Raw genomic sequence first — 26825 nt, forward strand, 5'->3', positions numbered from 1 at the left:
CAACAGGAGAGGTGGAATGAAGGTTTCTTCATTTTGTCCAGTAATGGTGTGAGTTTCAGATCCAGAAATTTCTGAAGCTGAAATTTCAAACAGGTCTTGAAGAAGGATTTGGAGAGCATACACAGGATGAAACTCACTGGACTTTTCACTGATAAATCAGTCATCCACTGAGTACCTTGAGATGTGTCTCTTGTTTTTTCCTCATCTAATTAAATTAGCATGGGAATTACAGTTCAAAACATCGGTACACCCTGAGTTCTTTAGATGTAGGGTAGAATGTGAATATTTTAACAAATAAAAAACCTTAAAAGCTAGAATTCAAACATACATAGCTATGTTAGTCTGGAATATCAATAAGCAATGAGATCTTGTAGCATCTTTGTGACTAAGGCTCGAAACAGACGTGCCAAATGATGCAGTTTCCAGCTTTGTTCAGGGCATAGCGTTTAGATGACACACCCCAAATGCGGTGGGAAGCCACACAGAGGCTGTGGATGAACTGGGCCAAAAAGGAGCAGATAAGATCTGCTCTTTCTGCTGGTCTGGATGATGACCGCTGCGGCAGCCCAGACTGGGGCTGGATGCATGTGGTCACTGTGGTCCTGCAGCGATCGGGGTGGAAGCAGCCTCTGGCCACTCCTTTTGTCCTGTCTGCTCAAGGCCTAAGTGAAAGAAACAAGCTGGTAGCATGGGTTTTTGTAGACTTGAGTCTACTTCCACAGATGCTTGGGAAAACAGACTCAAGTCTATGAAAGCTCACACTACCAGCTTCTTTCTTTCAGTTAGTATCAAAGATCCCTTTGCAATCTTAAAAAGCTATTTAAAAAAAAAAAATGAATGCACCAAAAAAAAATCTAGTGAGTGGTTGATAATAACTCTGAGGTAGAATGAGGTTTTGTCAACTGGAAGGCAGGCACTACAGCTGGCTCCATAAATCCCTTAGGATACAACTAGAAGCAGCTAGAGCCATTTCTGTCAAGGCCCCAATGCCATTATAACTATCCATGGGCAATTTTGTAAAATGTTGGTATTTGATGCTTCGCTGTCACTAAAGGCTTTTGGAAAACAGCTCCCTGTCTTGGATGAAACAGAGTAAAGAGTTTTCTGCAAGGGCATTTCAACATTAGTTGACAGTTTCCTTCTGCAGTATCTTGCAGAGATCATTCTCCCCCGCTCCTAAATGTTAACTATTTCAACATGAGTTAAAAATCAGCTTTCTTATATAGTACACCATTTCATGCCACAGTGAGGGAAACTGGCCTAGTGGGGAAATTAAATAGCTGTCTGACCTTAAACCAACAGACAGTTTGGAATCTCTTTGCCTGCAGGACTCTGAAAGCCTGTCTTTTTTACTAGTTTATATGGAATACACCTGCTTCTTCCAATACAGGCCAGGAGCCATGAACAGAGCAAAACAATTGTGTAATGAGATTTAAAGGAGCTTTAATTAAGTTCACAAGTTGCTTCTCTTGCTAGATCATTTTTGACTAGCTCCAAAAATTACCTCCTACATCTGGTTTTATCTGTTCATTGTAAAGGATGTTCATGTCTTCCTTCAGTTTTTCTGATAGCATGCTGCAAGCAGAGCACAGATCTACTCTCAGTAACTTGCAGATGAAAACTGAAAACATAAACTGTGGAATTTGAGTTTCTTTTTAGCACAGGGACAAGGAACATATGGCCCTTCAGAAGTTGGTGCAGACTGCAGATGCGATCATTCTGCCGCATTGGTTATGGTAGTTTTGGAAGCACTCTAACAAACATAGTCTTACCCATCATTTCCCACTTGAAAGTGGAAAATGCTGGGAGATGTGTGTGTGTGTGTGTGTGTGTGTGTGTGTGTGTGTGTGTGTGAAAGAGACAAGCCATTATAGTTATGTATTTAATATTAATACATTCGACACTGGGAGTCTCAAAATGTTTATGATTAGAAACAGTGAAGTAGAACAGTAACTGCAACATTAACAATGGCTCTTAGTCTTCTTTGAGTAGTAAGAAGACAGAAACTTCAACTACCTCAAAGGTAAGAGACACATTGCTAAAAAGGAATTAATTCTCATTTGTGGCTGCTTTAAATTCCTTCACTAAATCAGTTATTATTGCTGTGGTACAGCACAGTGTAATCACACTGTGGATTTTTTTACATGCATTATAGTACTTACTGATCAGAGTCTTCTCTCTGATTTGAACTTCAGATCCTTCCGACTGAAATGAAACTGACAAAAGGAAAACCAGCCCACTATTTTGAACCAGATGTACTGCTGTATTATGCCACTACCACAAATAAGGTTACACATTCATTTTTATAGCGGTTTCTAAACCATGAGGATAGAAATCTAGTATTTCTGAACTGATGGAAGAATGGAGCCTTATGCAGTGAAACCAATTTTTAGACTGAAATATTTTAGTCAGTTAAAACTTAACGTAGCACTTTTCCACTGCACAGGAACACACATATATAAACATGAAACCATGCATAAAGTGTGAGATTTCTAAATGAACTCAAAACTTGCATTTTCAACACAGTTATGTTCAGTGTATAAATGGAATTCTATAAAAAGCAACAAGAAAAAATGAGTCCAATGGGCCACTTTAAAAACAAAACAGAGTTCACCAACTCAAATAGTAAGCTGAATCCAACCATGATTTTAAAAGTAAGAATGCAGAGATTATTTTGGTGGAGAGTTCTCAGAACACTTTGCTGTCTATAGAACTCAGTGATAAAGTTAAAAATATAATAGAAATGCAATGCTATCTCAGAGTAAGAAAACTTTACAAACACACATATACAGTAAACAGCAGAGATATGAAATATTAACACCTTACAGATAAATTTGGGACCATCATATTCCTTTATTTTGTCAGCACACAGGAATCCACTCCTCCCCTCCAGTTAGGGAAATAAATAGCACACAATTCTTAAAAACTCTGCGGCATCACCCCTGAGGAGTTCCATCATTTTTAAGCATTTAAAAAAGTTGCAAAAATGAAAAGTGCTTTCTTTTTTGCAGATTAATGAACAAGAATGCACATCATTGCTAAAAAACGTGATGCACTGATTAAATGAATTTAATCTCATTTTGGTATACGTAAAATAGCAGTGTATTGAGCAGGCATAATTGACACAGTGCTTTGACCACTTTAAAGTGCCAAACGTAAGGGAATCTACAACTGCTGTGCTTTCTGCCACCCCCCACCCCCCCTTCATAGCACTAGTAGCAACAGCAGAAGATTTTCTTTAAAAAAAGAATGGTGCACTTGCAGTCAGTTTTAAACATGTGCTATGTCTTTATGACATTTTATATTGTTCTTTTAACATATGGCTTTCCACTGGTGATTTTGAAAAACACTTTAAACCTTCATTCCCACAGTTGGAGCAGAAGCTTTCAATTTTTACAACTACACTTCGGTAAACATGTGGGGATAGGGGGGAAGGAGCAGACAGAGTTCTTGTTCCAAATCTAAACCAGTTTAACACTAACTAGCTGATGATGCAGTACTTTAAATTCTGGTCTCCTATGTACTTGTGAAGTTATACATTTGAAATCTTTATAGTTTGAACTCAACAAATTTGTACATTTTAAGCAATTATTTGTAAATAGGGTGAGGGACTTGTTCTTCAAAACCCAAGGTTGCTAGAAATGTATAAATACAAACAGTGCTTATGTTTTCTTCGTTCATGCTTCAACAGGGTACAAACTGAATACAACCATATGTTAAGGTTAAGCACCTCACACAGACAAGAGGAATAAAATTAAGTGTTTGCTGGTATAATGCTATCCTTAATTGAAACATTATTAAGTTACTTTTTCACTGTTTGACACTCCCTAACTCTTCAATAGTTTTAAGGCTATATATACACACAAATGTATATTTCAAAGTTAGGGGGAAAGACGGATATAGAAAAACACATTATACATTGCTTCCTATAAAAAGGTATATTTTACACCTTTTAAAAAAAATTCTAGCTACATTGCTACAACCTATTTATATATTTTGCTGATTTTCCTTTGGAGTGGCATCTGCTGACTGAAAGGTTAAACAAACGTACATATTGATCTTCAACTAAAAAAATACAAGGTGCACAAAACAGTAGTTCTGCAAACACAATTGATCTCAAAAATTATTTTTGTATGTTCAGTAGCAGAAAAGTGAAGTCAAATTAGTTGTATTACTTTCATATTTTTTAAATTAGCAATTTAATCCCAACAGCTAAATATCCTGAACAGGCTGTATTTCAAATCACATGTACTGTATTGTTAAATCACTAATTTTTTGTTCTAAGTCAATGGGGGGTCATAGAAAAACATACCATAAAAAGTAAGATTGTCAGGCTCTGACAAATGAGTTTTCATTAACAAGAGGCAAATATAAGCTATAAACTCATGTTACTCTCTCAAAGTAAAATTTTTCGAAAGAAACCCATGTAAAAAGATTATTCCATTTCTCAAACCATATTACACCAGCTGAAAAAATCCCCCTGTGCCTTGGGCAACAGTTAAGAGTTTCCCCCATTTCATAAATGGGCAATTAGTTAATAAAAATATGTATTCACATGACATCTCATTTACAAGCATTTCAGAAGACAGGGAGGGGAAGGAGTTACGCATATATTGTTAATTTCTGGTTTGTTAAATCAAGCTTTATTGATAAAATGGAATTCAAAGTATTTTACTTGGAACAGCAGCCAACCCAGCCAATCAGGATAATAAAAATGGAGCAGACTCCTAAATATGGAAAAGATACAGCCTTATATAAGCTAATAACTGAAGGTAAAGATTTGCTCTGGGGGAAAAAAAAGGTTCAAATAATCAAGGCATGTTAAACCCCACAATCTATATTTATGGCCACCTTGGATGGTTGGTGATTCTGTCCCCTTCTTTTTCCAAACTTCCCATATATTTCATGGGAGTTTTAAACCCCACAGGAATTCAGAACAAGGTACAATTAAAAGTCAATGGAGAATGAACTGAAGTCCAGTTATTTTCCATACTAGAGTTGCAATTATCTGCCTCTGTATAAAATATCCTTTACATAATTTGTATGCACCTCCTGAACATTAGCTGGCTAGGTTGCTGCTCCCAGCAATCCAGAATCACAAATATGAATAGAAAGGGCTAGACTATTGTTGCCTTAAAACAAACCAAGCCATTCATCTAACCTTAAGTAATGTAAAGCAATTCAGTATTAAATAAGCGTTTTGTACAACCACAATTGCACTTTACAAAACAAAATCATACAACATAAAATTGCTTAGAGTCCAATTTACAACATTATGGGTTCATAATCACTTTTACAGAAGTCTATTTTGCAAAAAAAAGGGAGAAAAAAGAAAAAAAGGATCAGTTCCTGGGCTAGGTGTTGGATCGATGTTTTCTGGTGTAGTCATTTCCGCCAACACATCTTTTCCCTTCAAGTAAGGTGGAAGGTGGATGTGAAGAAGGGTCACTGTGGGTTGAGTGCATCTTTCATGAGGATAGTGGGTGTCAACTCCATAACTTAGATAGCAGTGTTACCACATATCATCTGTTGATGCAGAGTCCTTAAAGAAAAGAGAAGGAACCCTTTAAAGTCTGGAGCGCCCAAAATTACAGCAGTTTCTGGATAATCCAGACTGAAAAGGGTAAATATATCGATAATTTTAGGATTCTGGTCTTATTTTCTTTCAGAAGAGTTCTACTCTGGGAATAACAATGTACAGGCATTTAACAAGATATCTGATTTACAAAGCTGGTGAAACTAGGCCTCAACTTTAAATGATTAATCCAAAGCAGGCCATTTTCAGATGTCAGAGTTAACTGTGGCTAATGATTTAACCTAAAACTTATTCATACATGTGGTTGTTTGGGTTTTTCAGTTTTTCTGCTACATAAAGCTTAGAAAACACATTTCAGTGAAATCAATGGTACATACTTTAACATTTTAAAATCTAGATAGAAGAGCTATTTTACATAATAAATACAGGAATTACTCAGGAACTGCCTCTCTTAATGATGTTCAAATAAGGGACTACTGTATCATATATCAGTTCTGGGAAGATAAAGTCAAGTTTGAGCCACCCTATGAGACATCACCTGAGTACAAGAAAAGAAACAACAGCATTTGATGCCTATGTTCTGATAAAACTTGCCCCTCCACAGATACTGCTGCTATAAAATATATCTATAAAATATCCTTTACATAATTTGTATGCACCTTCTGAGTATTAGCTGGCATATGTAGTTATATGTGCTACCATGCACCTTATTCTGATCTTTTCAGGATAATACATTTTTCTGCTTTTCTGGCATTTGAAGCCTGAAAGGTTAGAGATGCAAGACCCTCAAAAATTCTGAAGCCAGTAGAATAAAATGGAACTGGAGTGGGTAGATGAAAAATGCACATGGAGGGAACTGAAATGCCCAATTTTTAATTGGCCCTGTGTAGTTTAATTGATTTTACATGGCTATATAAATAGGTATAATTCACTATACAGAACTGTACCATTTAACTGATTCAATTAACGTCTCTGGCCTCACAAGAGAGACTAGGATGGCCCCATCCTTGCTGTCCTTTCAGTGGCAAGTTAAAAGGTTTTTTGTGCTGCCAGTCCCTTACAGACAGTTGAGGTTGGGCTCTTAATGCTCTATGGTGCTGGATTTGAAAGTTTTTAGGGATCTGTATATAGTTTCATTTTTATTGTTTTAATGTGTTGTATTATTCTTAACTGTTTTAATATGTATTGTTTTTATATTTTAAATTGCATTTTATTCTTTTAATGAGTAATGTATACCATTGTGGTTGTTGCTGTTAACTGGCCTTGAGTCAATCCTGACCCACAGTTAGCACTACAATTGACTCTATCAATGTAGCCCGTAGCAGTTTGATTGGAATATTATCTGTTCCTAGTTATTTGTTTTTCACCATTTCTCTTATTGTAGCTTCCACCTCACTTTTTGGAATTTGGTGCTCATCTTCATATGGCTCTTTGTTCCATGTGTCCTTCATTTCATTCCATGTATACTGTATATATACCCATGTAAGTTCTGTATTTTAACTCTTATCAAGAAAAGGAAACATCCCCTGGTAAAAGGCAAGAGTATAATCTGTCCTGGAAGCACTGACCACTTCTACTCTCTCATCCATCCAACCAACCTTTAGTGTGAGCACAGTTATGCCTGATGAAATCTTGTAAGTTCTTTGGCATTGTTTTCCTTTGCCTCATTCTTTAGATCTTTTGTCACTTGCCCCTAAGTTTTACCCTCAATTTATCCACATGTCATATCAAAATCCATAATTTTGGCCCTTAAACCTGCCCTCGATTTATACATGAGGTCGACTTATAGTCAAGTATACGTGGTAACTCTTCTGTGTATTGCAGCATGCATGATTTATATAGCTACACTCCAATGTCTGCATACACTTTATTGGTGTATGTGCCCCAACACAACTGTACTAGAAGTGAAACACTTTGAGGCAAAAATCGGGGAGGCTGGTGAGGACATAGATGGCTGTATGTATTTGCCTTAAATAAAAAGGAGATTGCTACTGCTTCTAGAAGTGAAAAGTCAATGTGTATTTGTGTGTTATGTGCCTGGGGCACATACACCAATAAAGTGTATGCAGACATTTGATACAGAAGACTGGGTGAAAAAGAGAAAGTACAAAAGAAAAACAGGACAAAGCTTTAAAAGAATAAACAAGGAAACAATAAATAATTTCAGTATACTAGTCAGACAGCAGCATACATGATTTACATAGCTACACTCCAATAATTCAATTAGGTTAGGTAAACTGGAAAATGCCCAGTGAGCTTCTCTGTCTGATGTGGCTATCAAACCTCAACAGGTGAGCCAAATTCCAGTGAGGAAATGGGGACAAGTTAATGGCCTGTCCATCAAGTGCTAAACCTACAGCAAAAATAGACTTAGTGGATCAACTTTATCCTGAACTGCATTGCAAGATGAGACAACAGAGCCCTCAATTCCACATTTAACACAACATTGATGTGTGGCAAAATATTTCTTGTTACAAGTATGTTCACACTTCTGATTTCAAATAGAAAACAACTGTGGATTCACAGTAAATTCTCTCAACATCAATGATGAACAGAGACTCACTAATCTGGACATTTTAATTATATGAACAAAATTAATTTTAAGCACACTGACAAATAATCTTTTCAACTACGGACACTGAAATGCTTAATAAAGGACAGGTTAACAGAATAGTACCAATACTCACAGTATCATCATTTCTATAAGGATTCAGTCTGTTATAAACTGCTTCAATCACACTCCGTCTAAAGCAAGTGAAGAAAAGAGAGGGTTGAAAGGTCAGCATTTCCTAGAGACTAATTGTGATTTTAAAACACAGATGCTTAAAATGAATATACTTGGTTTAAAATCACTGAGCAGCATTCACAACTTTATGATTCTATGAGTAGTAACTTGACGATTCTATCTATAAAAAATGTACAAAAGTTTTCAACCAAATGGTATTTAAAGTGGCTTACCATAATTCCATAAAATCAATAAAGAAACAACTATATAAAACCATACTTCTATTTAATAAAAGCAGACAAAAGCAACAGCTAATTAAGCAGTAGCCCATAATTATCTACAGTCCAAACATGCTGACAACAGTGAAACAAATCAAATGCCACACTAAATTAAACCACATCACAAGATCTACTTGAAATCCAAGTTATATATATATACTTTACCTGGTACCTAAATGACAATAAGAGATATTAGACTGGTCAATCTTGGTGAGAAGTTCCTACCTACTTTCACATTTGTGGCTATGCAAATCCTATCCAAAGTCTATATGTCCTTAGTTTTTTGTGGGTTTTTTCAGGCTATGTGGCCATGTTCTAGAAGGGTTTCTTCCTGATGTTTTCCCCCGCATCTGTGGCTGGCATCTATATGTCCTTCTGTTTTGCCTTTATTTATTTTCTAGCAAATATTTTAAGAAGGCAGCAGCTTTGAGTCCCTGTACTGAGAAATTATGATGCTTATAGACAAAGAGGACAGGCTTGCTCTGTTTTCAAAGAATCATTCAATCATCTGAGAGCACCAGTAGAGGGCCAGAAATTAAAGAATACGCCATCCAGTCCTTTGTGCCCCAGAGGACTTGAATTTCTAGGGACGTTTGAAGAGCAGCCTTATAGCAAACCCATTTTGAAACATCCTATAGATCATGCTTGAGAAGTTGATCATGTCAAAAGTAGGTTCAGGGATGGAGGTCACTGACACCCCCCAAAAAAATAAGAATTTTGCCCCAAATTTCTAACATTACAGTAACACAAAACTTAGGTTGAGCATTTAGAAATATAGTTCAGGCCTGCTGCACAAAAAAGGGACAGCAAAGTTACAAAGAGAATACAACAGCTTCATATACAAATGGTTTTCAGTGACTTACTATCTGTAATGCTAGAAATTTAGGGTCTAATGGAAAATTTCAATGGGAAGGAAAACAAAATTCTTATTTGAGAGAAATATCCTCATTCTGCCCCCTCCCAACTACACTCCCCAAGTAGGAATTTGGATCACAGTCTATATAATGATCACATTTTCATGAGCATCTTCTATGTAAGGGAAATTTGGGACATTGTTATGAACTCATCCAGTCAGGAAATTCTAAGTAATCCCTGCCAAATATCCAGTATTAACATGTTCAAGTCATTTCAGTTGATCTTTGATCCAGGGGTACTTAAATCAATCTATACATAATGCCCTAAATTTCAGTACAAGGCAGTACAGTCGCCCCTCTGTTTTCATGGGCTTGGGATCCATGTTCCTCGCTTATGCGAGGAAAGCACCTCTATTTTTTAATTATGTTTTTAATGTTTAATGATGATTGTATTTTAGTTAAGGGATGAGTGATGGAATGTTAGTTTATATATGTGTTATGTTTTGATTTTGTATTTTATTTATTTGCTTATGTAAATCATTTAATATATTATGTATTTAATAATAATAATAATAATAATAATAATAATATTTTATTTGTATTTCCCGCCTCTCCCTGCAGATCGAGGTGGAATTACAGCAAAGAATAAAAACCACAATACAATACAAAATACAATATTGTCTAAAAATACAATCACTAAAACAACAGCAATATTACTACCAATCACTAAAAAGGCCAAATCGTTGTCAATTTTCAGTGCTATCAAGTCAGAGTGGGAATGTTCCATAAAATCAGCTATAAAAGGTCAGGTGGATATTTGTTTATGTAATTTTGTTTAATGTTTAATTATGATTGTATTTTAATTAAGGGATGAGAGATGGAATTTTAGTTTGTATATATTGTGTATTGTTTAGGTATTTTATTTATTTGCTTATGTAAATTGTTTATGCATTTTGTGTATTTGTTTATGTAATTTTGTAAACTGCCCTGATCTTTTGGAAATGCGGTCAATAAATAAGTTTATTTATTATAAAATACATTTATTACGTGCAAATGGCAAATGGAGGGAGATAAAATGGGTCGTTCATTGCCATTCAAGCCAATGGAGCTTGAATATTGGCCATTTTTGTTTTCGTGGGATGTGTATGTGTCCAGAACGGATCCCCCACGAAAATAGAGGGGCGACTGTAGTTTAAAAACACCCTAAATTGTGAGATCTAGAACTGCCAGAATGAATGAGGATTTTAGCACAGCTTTAGTTGTGGTGTCTTCTAAAATTTATTTACCTACATTTAATACATATTTCTATATGAAAATCAGTTGATGGAGGCTAAAAGTTACAGCCTCATAATTATTCAAAAAGAAAAATTAAGAGTTTTACAATAAACTAAATTGTAGCACCATCTAAAACATAGTAGGAAAAAGAAACGCTAAACATATATTTTGAAAACAATGGCTAGAAATACCTTCTGCCTGCTAAATGTTGAACAGTGACAGGACCAAACAAATCTCTCTAGGTAGGAAATTCCATTAGCCCAATACCATCACATAAAAGACCCTCTCCTTCATGTTAATGTAAAGCTCTGACAGTAGGTGGGAAAAGAGCAAAGCTACACAAATAATGTTAATGTTCAGAAAATTTAGAACCAGTGAAGACAATTCTTAAAGTACTCGAATTTCTAAACCAACACTTGATAATCAAGGTAGACGATATAGGACCAGATTGCATTGATCAGTCCCAAATACAGGAGATCAACTGAATTAATTGTTGAATTAGAGAGTTAATCTGTAAGCAAATCCAACTGATTCTACTCTAGTGAAGGCTAACAGTAGGAATGAGCCCACATCGTAAAAAGTCTTGTCTATGTTCTACAGAAAACATTCTGATCTTACCATATCTGTCAAATATTTTGATGTTAAATATCATGAAACAGAAAATATCTACTTCCATATCTATTTATTAGATGTTTCATAGTGTCATCATCAGTGTGCATTAATCCATCTCTAAAGTCTTGTGCTAATAAGAATAAAATTATAAATCAAGAAAGGCAACAATGAATTTTGTGAAAAGGGAACCATACAAACAATATTTAATCTACCAAATAAAAGTTGCTTTGCTAATTCAGTCAAAAACATAAACCAAATACCAAAACAAACATAGTTTTATACATCAGTACATAAAGAGAGATTAATATTTAAGAACATCTGTTAAAGGATGAGGCCACCCTTAAAAATAGCGTGACCTTTCTTCATCTGCAGTATGACACAGGCTTCCTTTTAATTTTAGCAACCACCTCCCAATCACCCACAATGAATGGCCCATGCCTTCATTTCCTTTCTTAATAACATCCCCAAATTTGAAATAAATGGTTAGGGTGACCATTGATAAGCTCCTCCAAAACACTTTAGTCCCATCTGCCCCCCCCCCCCCACTTACAAACCTTTAAGAGTGGCCTTATAAAAAATACATGCTAATCTAAATTCAAAAGCATATTTACACTGATGTAAACTCACTTGCTTGCCAATTCACCCCCTGGGGGAAGGTCTGGGATGCTCTCTGTTTGTAATGTACGCATGACGTGGACTAAGTCTGGCACTCCTTCACCCTGCTTCTTTATGATCTCTGGGAATCAGAAGTACTTTCTTGTAAATTCAGTCCAAATGCAATTGATAAGACTGCAACATTCATTTTTATTGAAGACAGACTAATGTTTGAAACAGTTTTCTCTTACTGAATACTGACTTTTCCATGACTTTGGTACCCTAAAAAAACAGTGGTGGGAAAGAAAACAATTCTCCTGCATATCTTTCATACAACAAATATAAAATATATTAGTATATAGATGATAATAAAATCATCTAAATGGGATTGCAGGGGAGTGCTAAAAGAGCACTGAGAGATTGGGTGCTTAAAGTATCTAAGAAGAAAACAATTATTTACAAATGAACTTGACAGATAAATGTATCTACAGCATTTTTACTTAATGAAAATTAAGTACAATGTGAGAATGGCTTAGGACCATTTTACAAACTGAAATACTAAAACTTCACTGACATAGTACAAAGAACACAACGCTTGAACAAAAACAGCATCAAGAAACCATGCATTACATTAAACTGACAGATACAAAAATTCACACAATTACGTAAGGCCCATTGAAGGAATTTTAGAACAGCCAAAAATGTGCATTCTGCAACAAGATTATTCTATTTTAAGCAGTATTTGAATGGTGAATTCAGTACTGATTAAATCCTCAATTTTATCTTCAAGTCAATACCACAAAATGCACCATATTCACAACATATCAGGTAGCAAGGTCTCAGTAATTTAAAAAGAAAACAAAATAAATTCTTAGGTAGGTCTCAAAACATCACCAACTGCTCCAGCGGTCGAAAAACTCATGTAAAGATAGAAATGAATAATAACTGACACTGTTTGGACATATAAAATATTAAAAAGCCAGACCATTTATTCAGTTACCCAGTACTGTCCTCACTGACAGTGCCCTCCCAACCTGAGGCAGTAGTCCTTCTCAGACTTGCTACCTGAGCACCTTAACTGAAAGCATTGAAGGGATCAAGCATTTTCTCCTGCAATATTGCTAGACATCAAAGTCTCTTATTATGGATGTTTTTTTAGTAGGAAAACAACAGTTTAAAATCAAGAGACTATTTTTGCCTGTGGGCTACCATTTCCTGAAAATATCCACGAATAATTTTGATCAGAAGTGCTGTGTTCCCAAAACAGGTTGTTTCAATCCTCCACCAAAATAAAACTAATGTTATGAACTACATTTTTTGTAATCTATACCAGTGTGCTATATGAAATCTGTTTTAAACAAGAACACAGTTCTAATTTGGGGGGAGTTGTAACTTTCTCTTCCCAGAAAGGTTTAGTCAAATTTGTTGGCTAACAAGATAGCACTTGATGGCAAACACAAGCCATTTAATTTAATCCTGTACCTGGTCTCTCCCACCCCCACTTCCAAAAGAAAGAATAGTTAATACTGGACAGGACCTAAAGAGCTGCTTAGCCATAAACAAAGGGCTTGGGCTAACCCAGTAAAATAATTTAGGTTTTCTCCCCACTTCTGATATCTTAACAGCTAATTGCCTCAGTTTCAAATGTATATTGCCATATAGCAGAAAACTATGCTATGTAAGTGGCAAGGATGATGTTCCTTGAGATCATGGAGCTGGCTATACAGCTCTTTGGATCCTGGACTGAATAAAGCATCTTTCTTTAAGACTGAACATATAACTAGGGCCAGATTATGTATTTTGTCATCTGCTACTCAGAACAAAGACTTCTAATGCTGAAAACTGAATAAAAGCGCAAAGATCTCATATTTGTTTTGTCAAGTTCTTTTATTTTGAATTTTGAACATCTATTATAACATCTAATACTACTATCTTTTGTACAAAAATAAAAAGATTTAAATTTTCCTGAACTACACAATTCTACAACCTAAAGCTGCAGTACATTTGATATACATTCTCTACTAACATACATTTATACTAGAGAGATACTGGTACAATCCACAATTATGTATGGCACAATCTATTGGCCTTCATGTTCTGATATCTTTTATCTTATCAATGCATATTGCAGCTCTTTCTTATTAACTTGAAACACTTTTTCTAACTGTGGCAAAGGAAGATGAGAGACACGTAAAAAGCATTGACGAGCAGCTCACTTTGACACAATTGCTCTTAACTACAAGAGGCTATGGTTTATATTGGGGGGTGGCACATTCTTTATTTTTACAAGTGTGGGAAAGTGCTTTTATATCCAAAGACCAGCCTGTTCCTTTCTTGAGATGAGAAAAAGCATGTATATCTAAACATTTCAGTTTTGCTGAAGATAATCCATACCAGTGCTACTCAACAGAGTCCTGGTATGTTGACAAGTGGCAGCCCATGAACCATTGACCACTGGTGAGCAGCAGGTTTCCAGGAAAGAAAGAAACAGTTATGACCAATGGGTTCAAATAGGGTGCCAGTCTCGGTACATTGGGGGGGAGCCTTCCAGTTCCCCACATTGTTAGCTTAAGAAACAGCTATATCACGCTTAAATGGATCAAACTCAGTGAATTCCATGAAATACAGAAATGTAAATTAGTGCATTATTCAACATACATGCATTAAAAATGTATTAAAACCATGGGGTTCCTCTCCAATCCCTGAGGTGCTTCAGTTCTGCAAGTCCCACTAAAAACACGAATGGACTTTGCATTGGTGGAGCAGTCTGAGGATTGCAGTCTTAGTACTGAATGAGGGATCTGTTCAGAAGTACTGGTCTAGTCTCATTACTCTGACACTACAAGAATGCTTGGACTACATTTTTCAACATCTGTAATTTGTTCTGAATTGGTTCAGGTGGCACAAATACTGTTTACTACACAATTACAGATGAAATTGTTCAACACAGATACAGAACATGGAAAGGAGATAAAGACAGAATAATTTACTTTTGGTATAGGCTCTTCTAAACCAATGTGAAACGTAAGTCCAACAGAGCAATAAACAAATTGTATTTATAAGATTAACTATTTTACTTGAATATTAAGGGAAAGGTATGAGTCCTAAGTCTAATCAGTCTGAAAAATTCTCCATGGTAAACCAACTGTTTCTTGGCAGTCTGATTCTAATACTTTTAAGATGTCCTTTTTTAATTTCAATGTGCGCAGTATAATATAAACTTACTTATATGCTTTTATTGAACATGGCAATTTAAAACTTAAATTCAAAAATATTACATCTGGCATTTTAAGGAGATAACAGAATCAGTTTATTGAGTGCATTTCTGAATAATTCAACTAGTTCATCAATTGCATCAGATTGTGATGAACTGTGAAAAAGAGAACTACCTATTAGCTACTTCATATATAACTTATGAGGGGTATGTGCAGGTTTCAATGCAGAATTTCCACTGCAAATGCTGTCTCAACAGTGTCTAAGTTACAGTACTCTTTAACACCTTCCAGATTTAAAAAATAGGACACAGATTTCATGCAAGAGCATTTAAAAAGAAAATATGGAAAGAAATACTGCTTAGAAACCACATGCAGCTGCCTTTGAATTGCTTCTGTGCCAAATGGCCCATACTGTTTTTAGAATTCAGGACATTTTAAAGAGCAATTCAGGGACACTGTGGGAGCCTGAACAGGATACTTTTCAAAACAATGAGGTATGATCACACTGACCTTTGGCTACGTTGTTTATTCACAAAAAGTTTAATTTCACTCACTGACAAATAATTGTAAAGTCAACCCATGTATTAATAGGGAGTTTGTTACACTTAGTATGTATATAGTTTCAGACATATCCCAAGAAACTTATGCATGCAAACACACATACAGAAACAAAATAGATGATTTTACTTTTTGGCTGTAGCCCCTCATACCATATCTAAAACGTCTCTAGAGGAAGCTCTGGTCTTCAGTAACAGCTTTTTGGTGGTGAATAAATCCAACAGAATGAATATTCTGAAAGGCCCTGGTACACTTTTGCTATAATTTTTACACACACCACTAGATAAGGAAAACTGTCAAACACATGGACAAATAGGGAAACATTATTTTTCTCTAACATCTGTCTACATTTCATCCATTAAATATGGATCAACACCTCACTGGGTTGTTGCAAGCCAAGTTCCTAAACCAAATTTAGAGTAAAACCTTACATTGTACCCACCTTACTTGTATTATATATGTCCGATTTCAAACACTGGGGTGTATGGATAAAATGTGCTTCTTAAATATGAACTATCAGCAGCCACTATCTGGACTTCCCCCAATACAGAGAGAATGCACTGTAAAAAGTACTTACTTTAGTACATTTTCTCATATCTTGGGACAGTTACTTTTTGGAACTCTCAGAATCCTGTAGCCAACATAGCCAGTGTTTGGACTAGTAGCCTAACAAGTAACTTTTCCTAGCTGTGCTCTTACTAAAGCTTTTATATACCACTTGTTCAAAGCATTTCACATACATTATTTTCCTGTACAGTGGAACCTCGGGATACGAAATACCCGGGTTACGAATTTTTCGGGACCCGAAAAAATCCAATTGGAAATTATTGATCCGGGTTACGAAATTTTTTTCGGGTCCCGAAAAAACTTTTGGTGCTTTTTGCCGCGATTTTACACCAAATCGCGGCTTTTCCCCATTAGCGGCTATGGGGATTCGGCTTGCGAAAGCCGTTCGGGTTACGAAAGCGGCCGCGGAACGGATTACTTTCGTAACCCGAGGCTCCACTGTACTTCTTATAGCTGGCCCATAGCATATATCAGTATTAGTATCTCTCTAGTGAAGACAAAAGAAAGGGAATTGGGTGCAGTGAAAGTAGTGTGCCTATGATTTCTAGTAAGATCATGACAAATGAGATTTGAACCAGAGATGTCTGGACTTGTTGCATAGTTACAGCCATTATTCTATACTGGTTCTCAGTAAGCAATCTAAAGTCTACTTTATTCAAGACATCTCTTATGTTTGACTCAATTTGTTAGGTTATATAAAGAACAAAATAAATAAATAAATAAAGTGCACGAAAAGCTTAACTCAAAAAGTTAATACAACAGACATAAAAATATGTCACACTGGTACACGACACTGACAACTCCAGAGCCTTACAATGTAATAAGCTTAGATATATAACACCATTTTTTCAATAAATCTGTTTTAAAAATTTGAATTTCTACTAACCTAACATTCACAATGTTTTATTCACTTAGAAATGAATATGCAATCATAATAGTGTTACTTACAACATGTATTCTGAATATACCTACTGAGTAAGCCCTGTTGAACATATAGGGACTTACTACTGTGTAAACATGAACAGGAATGCACTGCACATGTTGAAAGGCACTATATAATATAGACTCAAATATACCATTTTAGTCCAGATTTTTAATATATCTTAATCAGGACTAGTTTTGAACCATATGGCTCAAAACTGTAAAAAACACAAATTGCCAAATGAACATTGTCTATGGCAGCCCTTACAAATCTGGTGCCAGGTATTTTGGACTTCAGCTCCCATAAGTCCCAGCCAAAGGTCACAAACAATGCAAGTTGTAGTCCAAACCACTGGAAGGCTACCAGACTGGGGAAGGCTGGTTTACAATTTTACTGATTTCAAAGTTATTATTACTGGACTGTAACATACATCGTTCAACCGTTAGATATAACTGTGCTATGATGGCTAACTGCCTTGTCAACAACCAAAATGAAAAATCACCTACACTCTGAATTTATTGCTAGTATTGGCCCCAATACAAATATTATACTGAGATCTTTCTTTATTGTAAGTAGAATTATCAAAGACACCTATTTTAAAACATACCACACACAACCAAAAAGGCAGCAAAAGTACCTTCATGTGAAGTGTATGCTAGACACATTATGGCACTTCAGGATATAATTTTAAAAATATATTAATTTAGCACTTGGCTGTTGGGTTTTCCATTAAAAATGAAGTTACTTATTTTTTTTTAAAAGAGCCACCTTCTACTCGGCTTTCCAGGAACTTGTCCAGCTCTGCCTCTCTCTTCACTGCCTCTGGCAATACCTTTGGTGCATTTGGAAAACAGATCAGTATCACACTCATGTTGTCTCGGCTTCCCTGGAAGGGGGAGAGAAGATAGTTCAGATAATATTCTATTTTTCAGAACATTATTCACAAGTCTCACATCTTTCACTTCACACATATAACAAAAATCTCAGGACTTTGTTTCCATTATTGTATCTGTAAGAGAGAAAATCCATTTCCTTGTATCAGGCTTCTGCAATGTTACTTCAACACAATCACGTCTTTGTTTCAAAATGTACCTAACATACTACCTTCCGTTTTGGCAAAATATAGGCTACATTATTGGAACAAAGCATACATTGCCTGAGTGGTAAGATTTTAACCATCTCCTAGCTTCTTTGATATTTTTGCATGAAAGAGCTTAATGAAACAAAAAAGGACTGAGTTGTTCATATACTATGAAACTGAAAAAGCTGTTCTTTCACTTCTCAAAAAAAAAAAAAAAAAAAAGAAAAGGCTCATTTAGGCTTAAGATATGACAACCAATGCCATATCTTATTATCTAGATCAGTGGTCCCCAAACTGTGCCCTTTAAGAGATTTTAGACTTCAGCTCTCAGAAGCCTCAGCCATGATGGCCAATAGTCTGGGATTCTGGGAAATGACCACCAAGATTCCAAGATGGAATTTATGGATTCAGGCCTGGCTATGGGGCAGAAACAGCTTTGGTCACCTTGGTAGATGACCTGCCCAGCAAACTAGACAGGGGGAATGTGTCCCTGTTGGTTCTGCTGGACCTCTCAGCAACTTTGGATATCATCGACCATGATATCCTTCTGAGTTGCCTCTCTGGGATGGGACTTGGGGTACTGTTCTACAGCAGCTCCATTCTTTCTTAGAGGGATCTTCTCAGAGTGGTGCTGGAGAATTCCTGCTCAACTCCTTGGCCACTGGCCTGTGGGATCCTTTGGGGTCCAGTCCTGTTTCCTATGCTTTTAACATCTACATGAGACTGTAGAGAGAGGGGTTGTCCAGAGTTTTGGAGTAAGGTGTCACCAGTATGCTGATGATACCCAGTTCTATCACTCCTTTCCACCTAATTCCAAGGATGCTGTTCCTGTCCTAAACCGGTATATGGCAATTGTGACGAACTGGATGAGCACAAATAAATTGAAGCTTAATGCAGACAAAACGGAGGTGCTCCTGGTCAGTCAAAAGGCAGATCCAGGAATAGGGATTCAGCCTGTGTCAGATGGGATTACACTTCCCCTGAAAACTTCACAGTCTGGGGGTACTCCTGGATTCAGCTCTGAGCCTGGAGGCCCAGGTATCTGTGGTGACTAGGAGTGCTTTAACACAGTTAAAGCTAGTGTACCAACTGCACCCGTTCCAGGAGAGATCGGATCTGACCACGATGGTACGTGCCTTGGTCACATACTGTTTGGATTCCTGTAATGCACTCTATGATATTCAACACAGAGAAATGTAGGGTACTGCACTTAGGGCGGAAAAATGAAATACAGATATAGGATGGGGGACACCTGGCTTAAGGAGACAACATGTGAAAGGGATCTAGGAGTCCAAGTAGACCACAAATTGAACATGAATCAACAGTGTGATGCTGCAGCTAATAAGGCCAATGCAATTTTAGGGCTGGAGCAATAAAAGTATAGTGTCTAGATCAAGAGAATAGTGCCACTCTATTCTGTTTTGGTCAGGCCCCACCTGGAATATTGTGTTCAGTTCTGGGCACCACAATTCAAAGAAGACATTGAGAAACTGGAGCGCATCCAAAAGAGGGCGACTAAAATGGTGAAGGGTCTGGAAACCGTATGCTATGAGGAACAACTTAGAGAGCTGGGGATGTTTAGCCTGGAGAAAAGAAGGTTAAGAGGTGATATGATAGCCCTGTTTAAATATTTGAAGGGATATCATATTGAGGAGGGAGCAAGCTTGTTTTCTGCTGCTCCAGAGAAGAGGCCCGGAGCAATGGATGCAAGATGCAGGAAAAGAGATTCCACCTCAACATTAGGAGGAACTTCCTGACAGTAAGGGCTGTTCGACAGTGGAACACATTCCCCCGGAGAGTGGTGGAGTCTCCTTCTTTGGAGGTCTTTAAGCAGAGGCTGGATGGCCACCTGTCAGGGATACTTTGATTGAGAGTTCCTGCATGGTAGGGGGTTGGACTGGATGGCCCTTGCGGTCTCTTCCAACTCTACAATTCTATTGTATGATTCTATGTGTGACTGCCTTTGAAAAGTGTCCAAAAACTTCAGCTGGTCCAAAGAGCTCAGCCAGGTTGTATAGGGTGCACACAACTCCCTTGCTGCAACAGCTTCATTGGCTGCTGGTTCATTTCCAGGCACAATTCAAAGTGCTGGGTTTGACTCATTTGCTGACCATTCGTCGGCACATAAAAACATTCTTATGCTGCCAGGCTTTCTCAAATTGACAAGGGTTGGACTTTAAATGCTGTGCAAAGGTCGCATAGAATTTTAAAATATATTTTAAATTTTAATGTTTTAACTTTTTAAAATTGTTTATTTTTTTAACTTTACATTTTAATGCTTTGTATTTTTTAAATTTGTACTGTTTTAAATTTTGTAGCCACCTTCAAACTCTGTAGTGGGAGAAAGGCAATAAATAAGTAAATAATTATATAGCTTTCTATCTGACTTTTAAAACAAACAAACAAACAAACAAACAAACAAACACACACACACACACACACACAACTAGAAACAGCTCTATGTGGCTGACAGTTAGAGAAAAGGAGATTGCTGAGAGGGGAAAGGATTGAATCTGAGCCAATCTTTCCACTCAAACTCTTTAGCACATCAACTGTTCTTCCCTCAAAGGCAAAAGGTACAGTGACCATGCCTCTTCATTCAGGGTTGACAAAGGAGGCAGGGACAGATGAATACCTTTCTCTTAATTAGATAATGGGCAGCATGTAAGCCTTAAAAACTTTCTGCACCATCCTTATGCTTCTTCTAAATTTGCAGCTTTCCAGTGCTATCAGAAGTGTAAAAAATGACTTTAAATGGGTTCAGCATCGTACAATTGTTTCAGTAATGGAGACCTCTCTATTAGTAACTTTTTAAAGAACTGTGTGGATTTTTTTAAATTAATGATAATGTTCAAATTGGCCCCATAAGACAGAATCACTTGTTCACAATTAACTTGTGCAAATGTTTTCTTTACAAGGCATATCCAGCATCGGAGCAGCAAAACAGATTGAATTCAAAAGAATGTGTTCCCAGTATCCGTCCTATGTAAACCAATTAAAAGCTAGCAACAGAAACTGCAGCTGACAAGCTCATTTTCACATGTACATCTATAAACATGTACCAGTAAATGATTTATCTTTTTTGTGGTGGTTGTTATTTTGTCATTATGTGTAGTATGCTAATGCTGATGCATGTATTGTCTACTATATAGATGTAGTAGTAATTTTCCCCATTTTTATTGTTTTACAGTTGTGTGTTAATAAAAATATTATTAATTTTTTTACAAATAATACATATTTTATCCCTATATAATTCATACTAGAAAAATCTGCACTTTCTTCAGAAATTCAAACTACCTTGTACAAGCAGGTGTCGACAATTTCATTGCAAACTCTTTCAAGATCATCAGTGACTTCAAGCCTTGATCTGACAAATTCACACAGCTCTTCATTTCCCATTACATCCCAGATACCATCACAAGCCAGTATGATGAACTGATCATCTTCTTCTGATCTCTCGATTTCATAAACCTCAGGCTCAGGTGAGACAAGTTGTTCTGTAGGGCCTTTCCCATGGACACATTTGTAATCAAAGTCCCCAAGTGCTCTTGATACTGCCAGAGAGCCATTGACACGTTGAATCATTACTGAACCGCCTGCATTCTGTATCCGTTCCTTCTCCAGTGGATTATTTGGTTTGTGATCTTGCGTAAAGAAATAAACCTTCCTGTTTCTACAAAGTAAACCTCTAGAGTCTCCACAGTTTATAAAGTATGTGTGCTGTGGAGAAATCAGAACTCCCACAGCTGTTGACCCGCTTCTATCTGCGCCATGTTTCTTTTCTGAGAGTAACCTCATTTGTTCATCAATCTGCAGAAAACCTGTTCTGATTCCAGTCTTTACACTTTCTACGGATGGTGAAGCACCACGCCCTTTAAAATCATGATTGCTTGTGATGTGATCTAATAAATGCTCACAGCAGTATTTGGCAACTTGGGATCCGGCATGTCCATCATAAACAGCAAAGAAAGACCATCCATCAAGTCCATTTGGTAAGCCAATTACAGCTGTATGTGCATCCTCCATCTCCACTCGCCAACCTTGCATGCTACTTAGTCCATAGCGCAGTCCATTGCCCTGCCCTTGGGCATTGTGCTTCTCCATCTTTGGCTTATCTAAGAAAGCTCCCATGATGCTGTGCCCTTTCAGATCTATGAAGAGAAAAAAATGCTGTTCAGATATTGCTTAATTACAATTACTAGTTTAGCCACATGTTGAATATACTGATAAAAACATTTGGATCTGAATTGTACTTCTTCACTGTAAGAACCATAAAGAATATGTTTAATTATATGCTGTCAACCTTAACTGAGAGCAGAGCTGTTTTCCTTTTGTGGATTTACAGTATTCACTCTTAGGCATGCTTTGTATATTTTTATAAATATTTAAACTGTTACTATGCAAAGGGTGGGTTTAAACTTTATTAATGTGGCTTTTATCAAAACATCTGCAGTTAGTGTAAATAAATCAAACCACAGCTCAAACTCTTCAGAAATAAACAAAGCTCCATAGAATCTTTGTTGCACTGTGCAGTAATGTTTTCAGGTCCTCGTTTGTATACCAACAAACCACAGCCAGATTTAACTAGATCAAACATGTCATGTATTTGGCCAGTAGCTCCCAAGGAAGTTTAATGGAAGTACATCCTGACTGGAAAGCAGAGTTCATGCACATGATGATTGTCTTGGACCAAAATCAACTTAGCCGGTTTTACTGATTTCAGTATTATTTTACTGAAAACCATCTAATCCAGACTTTCCCAAGTCGGTGCAGACAGATGTTGCTGAGTTTCATCTCTCACCAGCCCCAGACAACATGATCATCAGGGATGATAAGCATTACAGTTCAAAATACTGGAGACGGAAAATCTAGACCAAACCTTGCTGAGGTAGGAAACCCATTACTTCTTCTTTGTGGTCATCTGGCTCCTAGTGAAAAATCTACCACCTTCAGAAGCAGTCTATTCTACTGCTGAAACAGTTGTACTATGAAGAAGGTTTTCTAAAGTTTAGTTTAAATCCTTTTCTCCTTAATTTGAACTCATTTCTTTGAGTCCTGAAGCAAACAAAAAGCAAAAAACAAAGACCCCAGCTCTCATCTATTTCCTGCTATGTTTTAAACATTTAAAGATTGCTTCTTAGGTCCAAAACACACTGCAGAAATAATCTGGGAATTGTAGTTTATTGTGGCACATGGCTCTCTGACAAAGAAGGCCAAATGTCTCACAAAACTATAGTTCCCAGAATTCCCTAGCATTGAGTCAGGGCAGTTAAAGCAATCTCAAAGTGGATTACTTCTGTCGTGTGTTTTGGACCTTAGTCATTCCCCCACCCCCACCCAACACCCCAAATTATACACATCAAATACTTTCAACTTTTCCTTGAAGGAAGTTCTCCAGACCCCTCACTTATGCTGCAGTGCCCAAAACTGGAGGACAATGTGCTTGGGTTAGATTTGTACAAACTAGGACAGAGTGGCAGTATTATTTCTCATGGTTTGGACACTGTACATCTGTTGATGCAATCTGGAATTGCATTAGACTCACACTCCTGACTCACATTGCAGTCTACCTAAAACCCACTAATCCTTTTTACACGTACTACTGTCAAAGCACATGTCACACACTTTGTATTTGTGTATCTCTCCTTCCCAGCTAAATGATGACACTTGCATTTTTATCTACTGAAGTTCCTTTTGCTAGTTTGGCCCCAATTCTCCACCTTGTCAAGATTAGAGAGACTCCCTTTCTCATTCTCTATCCACCACTATCCTCTTTCACTGTGACAACACATTTCTGTGGCTCCTCGCTGAATCTCTCCGCGGCTCCCCCACCCATCAGGCCCCTGGGACATGGACATATCTAACTAGAGATCTAAGACAATCTTTAGGAGAAGCTTTTAGAAGTTACGAGAGACACATGAAATTAACCTTAGATCCAGACTTAGGCATGTGCAACTGGACTTTGTGTGAAGCAGAATTCCCTAGTGCTTCCTTCTTATGGCAGTCCTCCAATCTGCACCCAGGTGCTATGGGGATGGTGGGGGTATCTGCTGAATGTGGCAACCTGTGGTATAGGAAAGAGGGGTGTTTTAAAAATGGGTAGAGACTCTTCCTACCTTTATATTGAAAGAAGGCCGGTTCTCGAGCAAACCAAAATATTTGAAAACAAAACAAATATTAAGATTTTTTTTAAAAAGAATCACAAAACCTACTTTATGCATAATGATATACATTAAGGGCTAAAAACAACTGGAGTAAAATCTATAATTTGAAGTATGGAGGAGATGTTCTAATGTATTTGTAATCTGTGTACAACTCATGAGGTCAAACAAAAAAGGGGGGGTTGACTAAAAAGAACTGTGGCTACAGCTGTAAATCATGCTGCAATCTGTTTAGCCTTAGTAATGTATTTATTTTTCCAAAGAGCTCACTTTGTGCCTGATCACAACTAGGCATACTAACCCAATATATAATTTCTATGCACATGTCTGTTTCCTGGAGCAGATATCTACCATTTTTCTTGGTAGATGTTCATATTAATGTTCCCATGTAAACCCATTTTAGGAAAAAACAAAACAAAGCAAAACCCTGTACTTATGCTACAAAATCCCAAAACAGAGATAAGAAGTCAAGATCCGTGAGTATCAGAAATCCAGTTTTGGTGCTTGATACCATAACATTTAATCTCCTTCACACCAAGATCCAATCCAAGTCATCAAAGACCTGAAAAACAGACTGTCAAACACCAGGAAGGCCACAACATAGTGTACTATTCTTCCTGGTGGTCATAAGGTGTACATTCTTCCTACATACTTTAATGAACTTATTTTAAAAGGTTTTCATCCTATATATAGTTTAATTGTATTTTAGCAATACTTTCTTGTATGTTTTTACCATTGTCTTTGTGTTTCTATATGTATTTGTATGATCTGGATTTTGAATGGCATCATCTGGTTGGCCACCGTGAGCATGGAATGCTAGTTTAATGGGCCTTTAGCCCAATCCAGCAAGGGTCTTGTAATGTTAATATCACCAAAGTAATTTAGAACAGAAATTGGCTTCAATAACAGGGGTTTATACTACACTTCCATAAAAGGCTCTTGACAGTAATGACTACCTTCTGCACTTCCAAGGCCTACCTCATCCATAAGACAGAATGAATCTCATACTTCAGATCAGTGGTTCCCAAATTTTAGTCTTCAAGTGTGTTTTGGACTTCAGCTCCCAGAGGTCCTAGCTAGCTTAGCCAACAGTCAGGAATTCTGGAAGCTGAAGTCCTTAACATCTGGAGAATCAAAGTTTGGGTACCTCTGCTTTAGCTAGTGACAAATCTCCATGACACAAGGTCGAGTGGCAAATCATGCATCCTGCAACTGCTGAGGAGCAATACAGGCCTTCCTGACACATCCCTGGAGTGAGGCAACACTACACTGGGTACCCTTGATACATACTCTTACTACAGCAAATACTGCATCCTGACAGCAATCAAGAGAATTTTCCCTAGGCAGCTGCTCAGGTGCTGTCTCACCTTGAGAACACCTAAGAGTAAAGGGCTCTCTGGAGAAGTTCTCCAATTAATGTTTCCAGAGGGAGTTTTTAGAGTGAAAGTTCAACAGTGGCAGTAATTAGGTATGGACATGAAACTAAAAGTAAGGTTTCAACTATTGAAAATTGCCTAGGACTCAGTAATAGCTAAGGGACAGGCTGAAGCTCTGTAATTTCTCTCAGCATTCAGACACAAGCCACACCCATTGAAATCATGTCTGTTACAGAACTGAAATGCAGGCAGAATATCCAGTTGCTGCTTCCATCTTCATATTTTAAAGCTACATCTATTGAACTATTTTTTGCCATTCACCTGACAAGAGTCCTAGATCCTCTACCTTTTACATAAGAGGCTGCCTTGTACTGAATCAGACCACTGATCCACCGAGCCCTGTACTATCATCTTCGATTAGCAATGGGTCTCCTGAGCTTCAAGCAGGATTCTTTCCTAGCCCTTCGGAGAGTTCCCTTGTGGCCACATAGCCAAGTACTAAGCAGGCCCAACCTTAATTAGATTCTGAAATCAGATAAGACAGTGTGCAGTGGTATACCAAAAAACATATCCAGTGTGGTACAGTTGAAGTGTTGGCCTGGGTGACCTGGGTTCAAATCCCCACTTGCCCACAGAAATCCATTGGGTTACCTTGGCGAAGTCGCACCCTGTCTAAGAAGGTATGGGCAAATCCCCTCTGAATAAATGATGCCCCTCTGCCCCTCGCCAAGTCCTCTGTTCGGTTTGCCTTACAGTAGCCATAAAACAGAAACAACTTGAATGTACAACAGTCAAAAGAGTAGCAGTGAAGCCTATCAGATCTGAGTTTTATTTTGGTTTTTTAAAAAGCTAACTGAAGTCATTTACAAGCCACAAACACAAATGATCCTATATACATATAATGTGGGGTGGAGCAATGAGCCCTATTTTATGTGTTTGTCATTTCAAAAAATGGGATAAATTTTTTTTCCTGTCCAAGGGAAATCCGAATCTTGGAACACTTCATGAAAGATGAAAAAAATAAACACAATACTAATAGTGAGCTGCTAAATGGTGTAATGTTACTAAAGA

The 26825-nt window shown here is 37.2% G+C and overlaps 1 protein-coding gene across 4 annotated transcripts in view; it reads right to left on the reverse strand.

The window, feature by feature from the left end:
* Nucleotides 1-2833: 2833 nt before the first annotated feature.
* Nucleotides 2834-26825, reverse strand: part of LOC149315226 (protein phosphatase 1A) — a 46341-nt gene continuing 22349 nt past the window's right edge. The window contains exons 1-6 of one of the 4 annotated variants that reach the window (XM_089522779.1): nucleotides 23097-23163; nucleotides 21515-22368; nucleotides 17905-18022; nucleotides 11908-12016; nucleotides 8224-8281; nucleotides 2834-5542 (exon numbers count right to left, since the gene is read on the reverse strand). In XM_089522779.1, the coding sequence (XP_089378905.1) occupies nucleotides 5513-5542; nucleotides 8224-8281; nucleotides 11908-12016; nucleotides 17905-18022; nucleotides 21515-22368; nucleotides 23097-23118 (1191 nt within the window). In that variant the 5' untranslated portion in view covers nucleotides 23119-23163 and the 3' untranslated portion in view covers nucleotides 2834-5512. Of the gene's footprint in view, nucleotides 5615-8223; nucleotides 8282-11907; nucleotides 12017-17904; nucleotides 18023-21514; nucleotides 22369-23096; nucleotides 23167-24145; nucleotides 24282-26825 lie in introns of those variants that run through there. The other 3 variants (XM_089522781.1, XM_089522778.1, XM_089522780.1) reach the window with 3 other exon arrangements.

This window comes from Sceloporus occidentalis, unplaced genomic scaffold (assembly GCF_023333645.1).
Source record: "Sceloporus occidentalis isolate IW3139 unplaced genomic scaffold, rSceOcc1.0.p SCAF_4, whole genome shotgun sequence".
NCBI classification, from domain to species: Eukaryota; Metazoa; Chordata; class Lepidosauria; order Squamata; family Phrynosomatidae; genus Sceloporus; species Sceloporus occidentalis.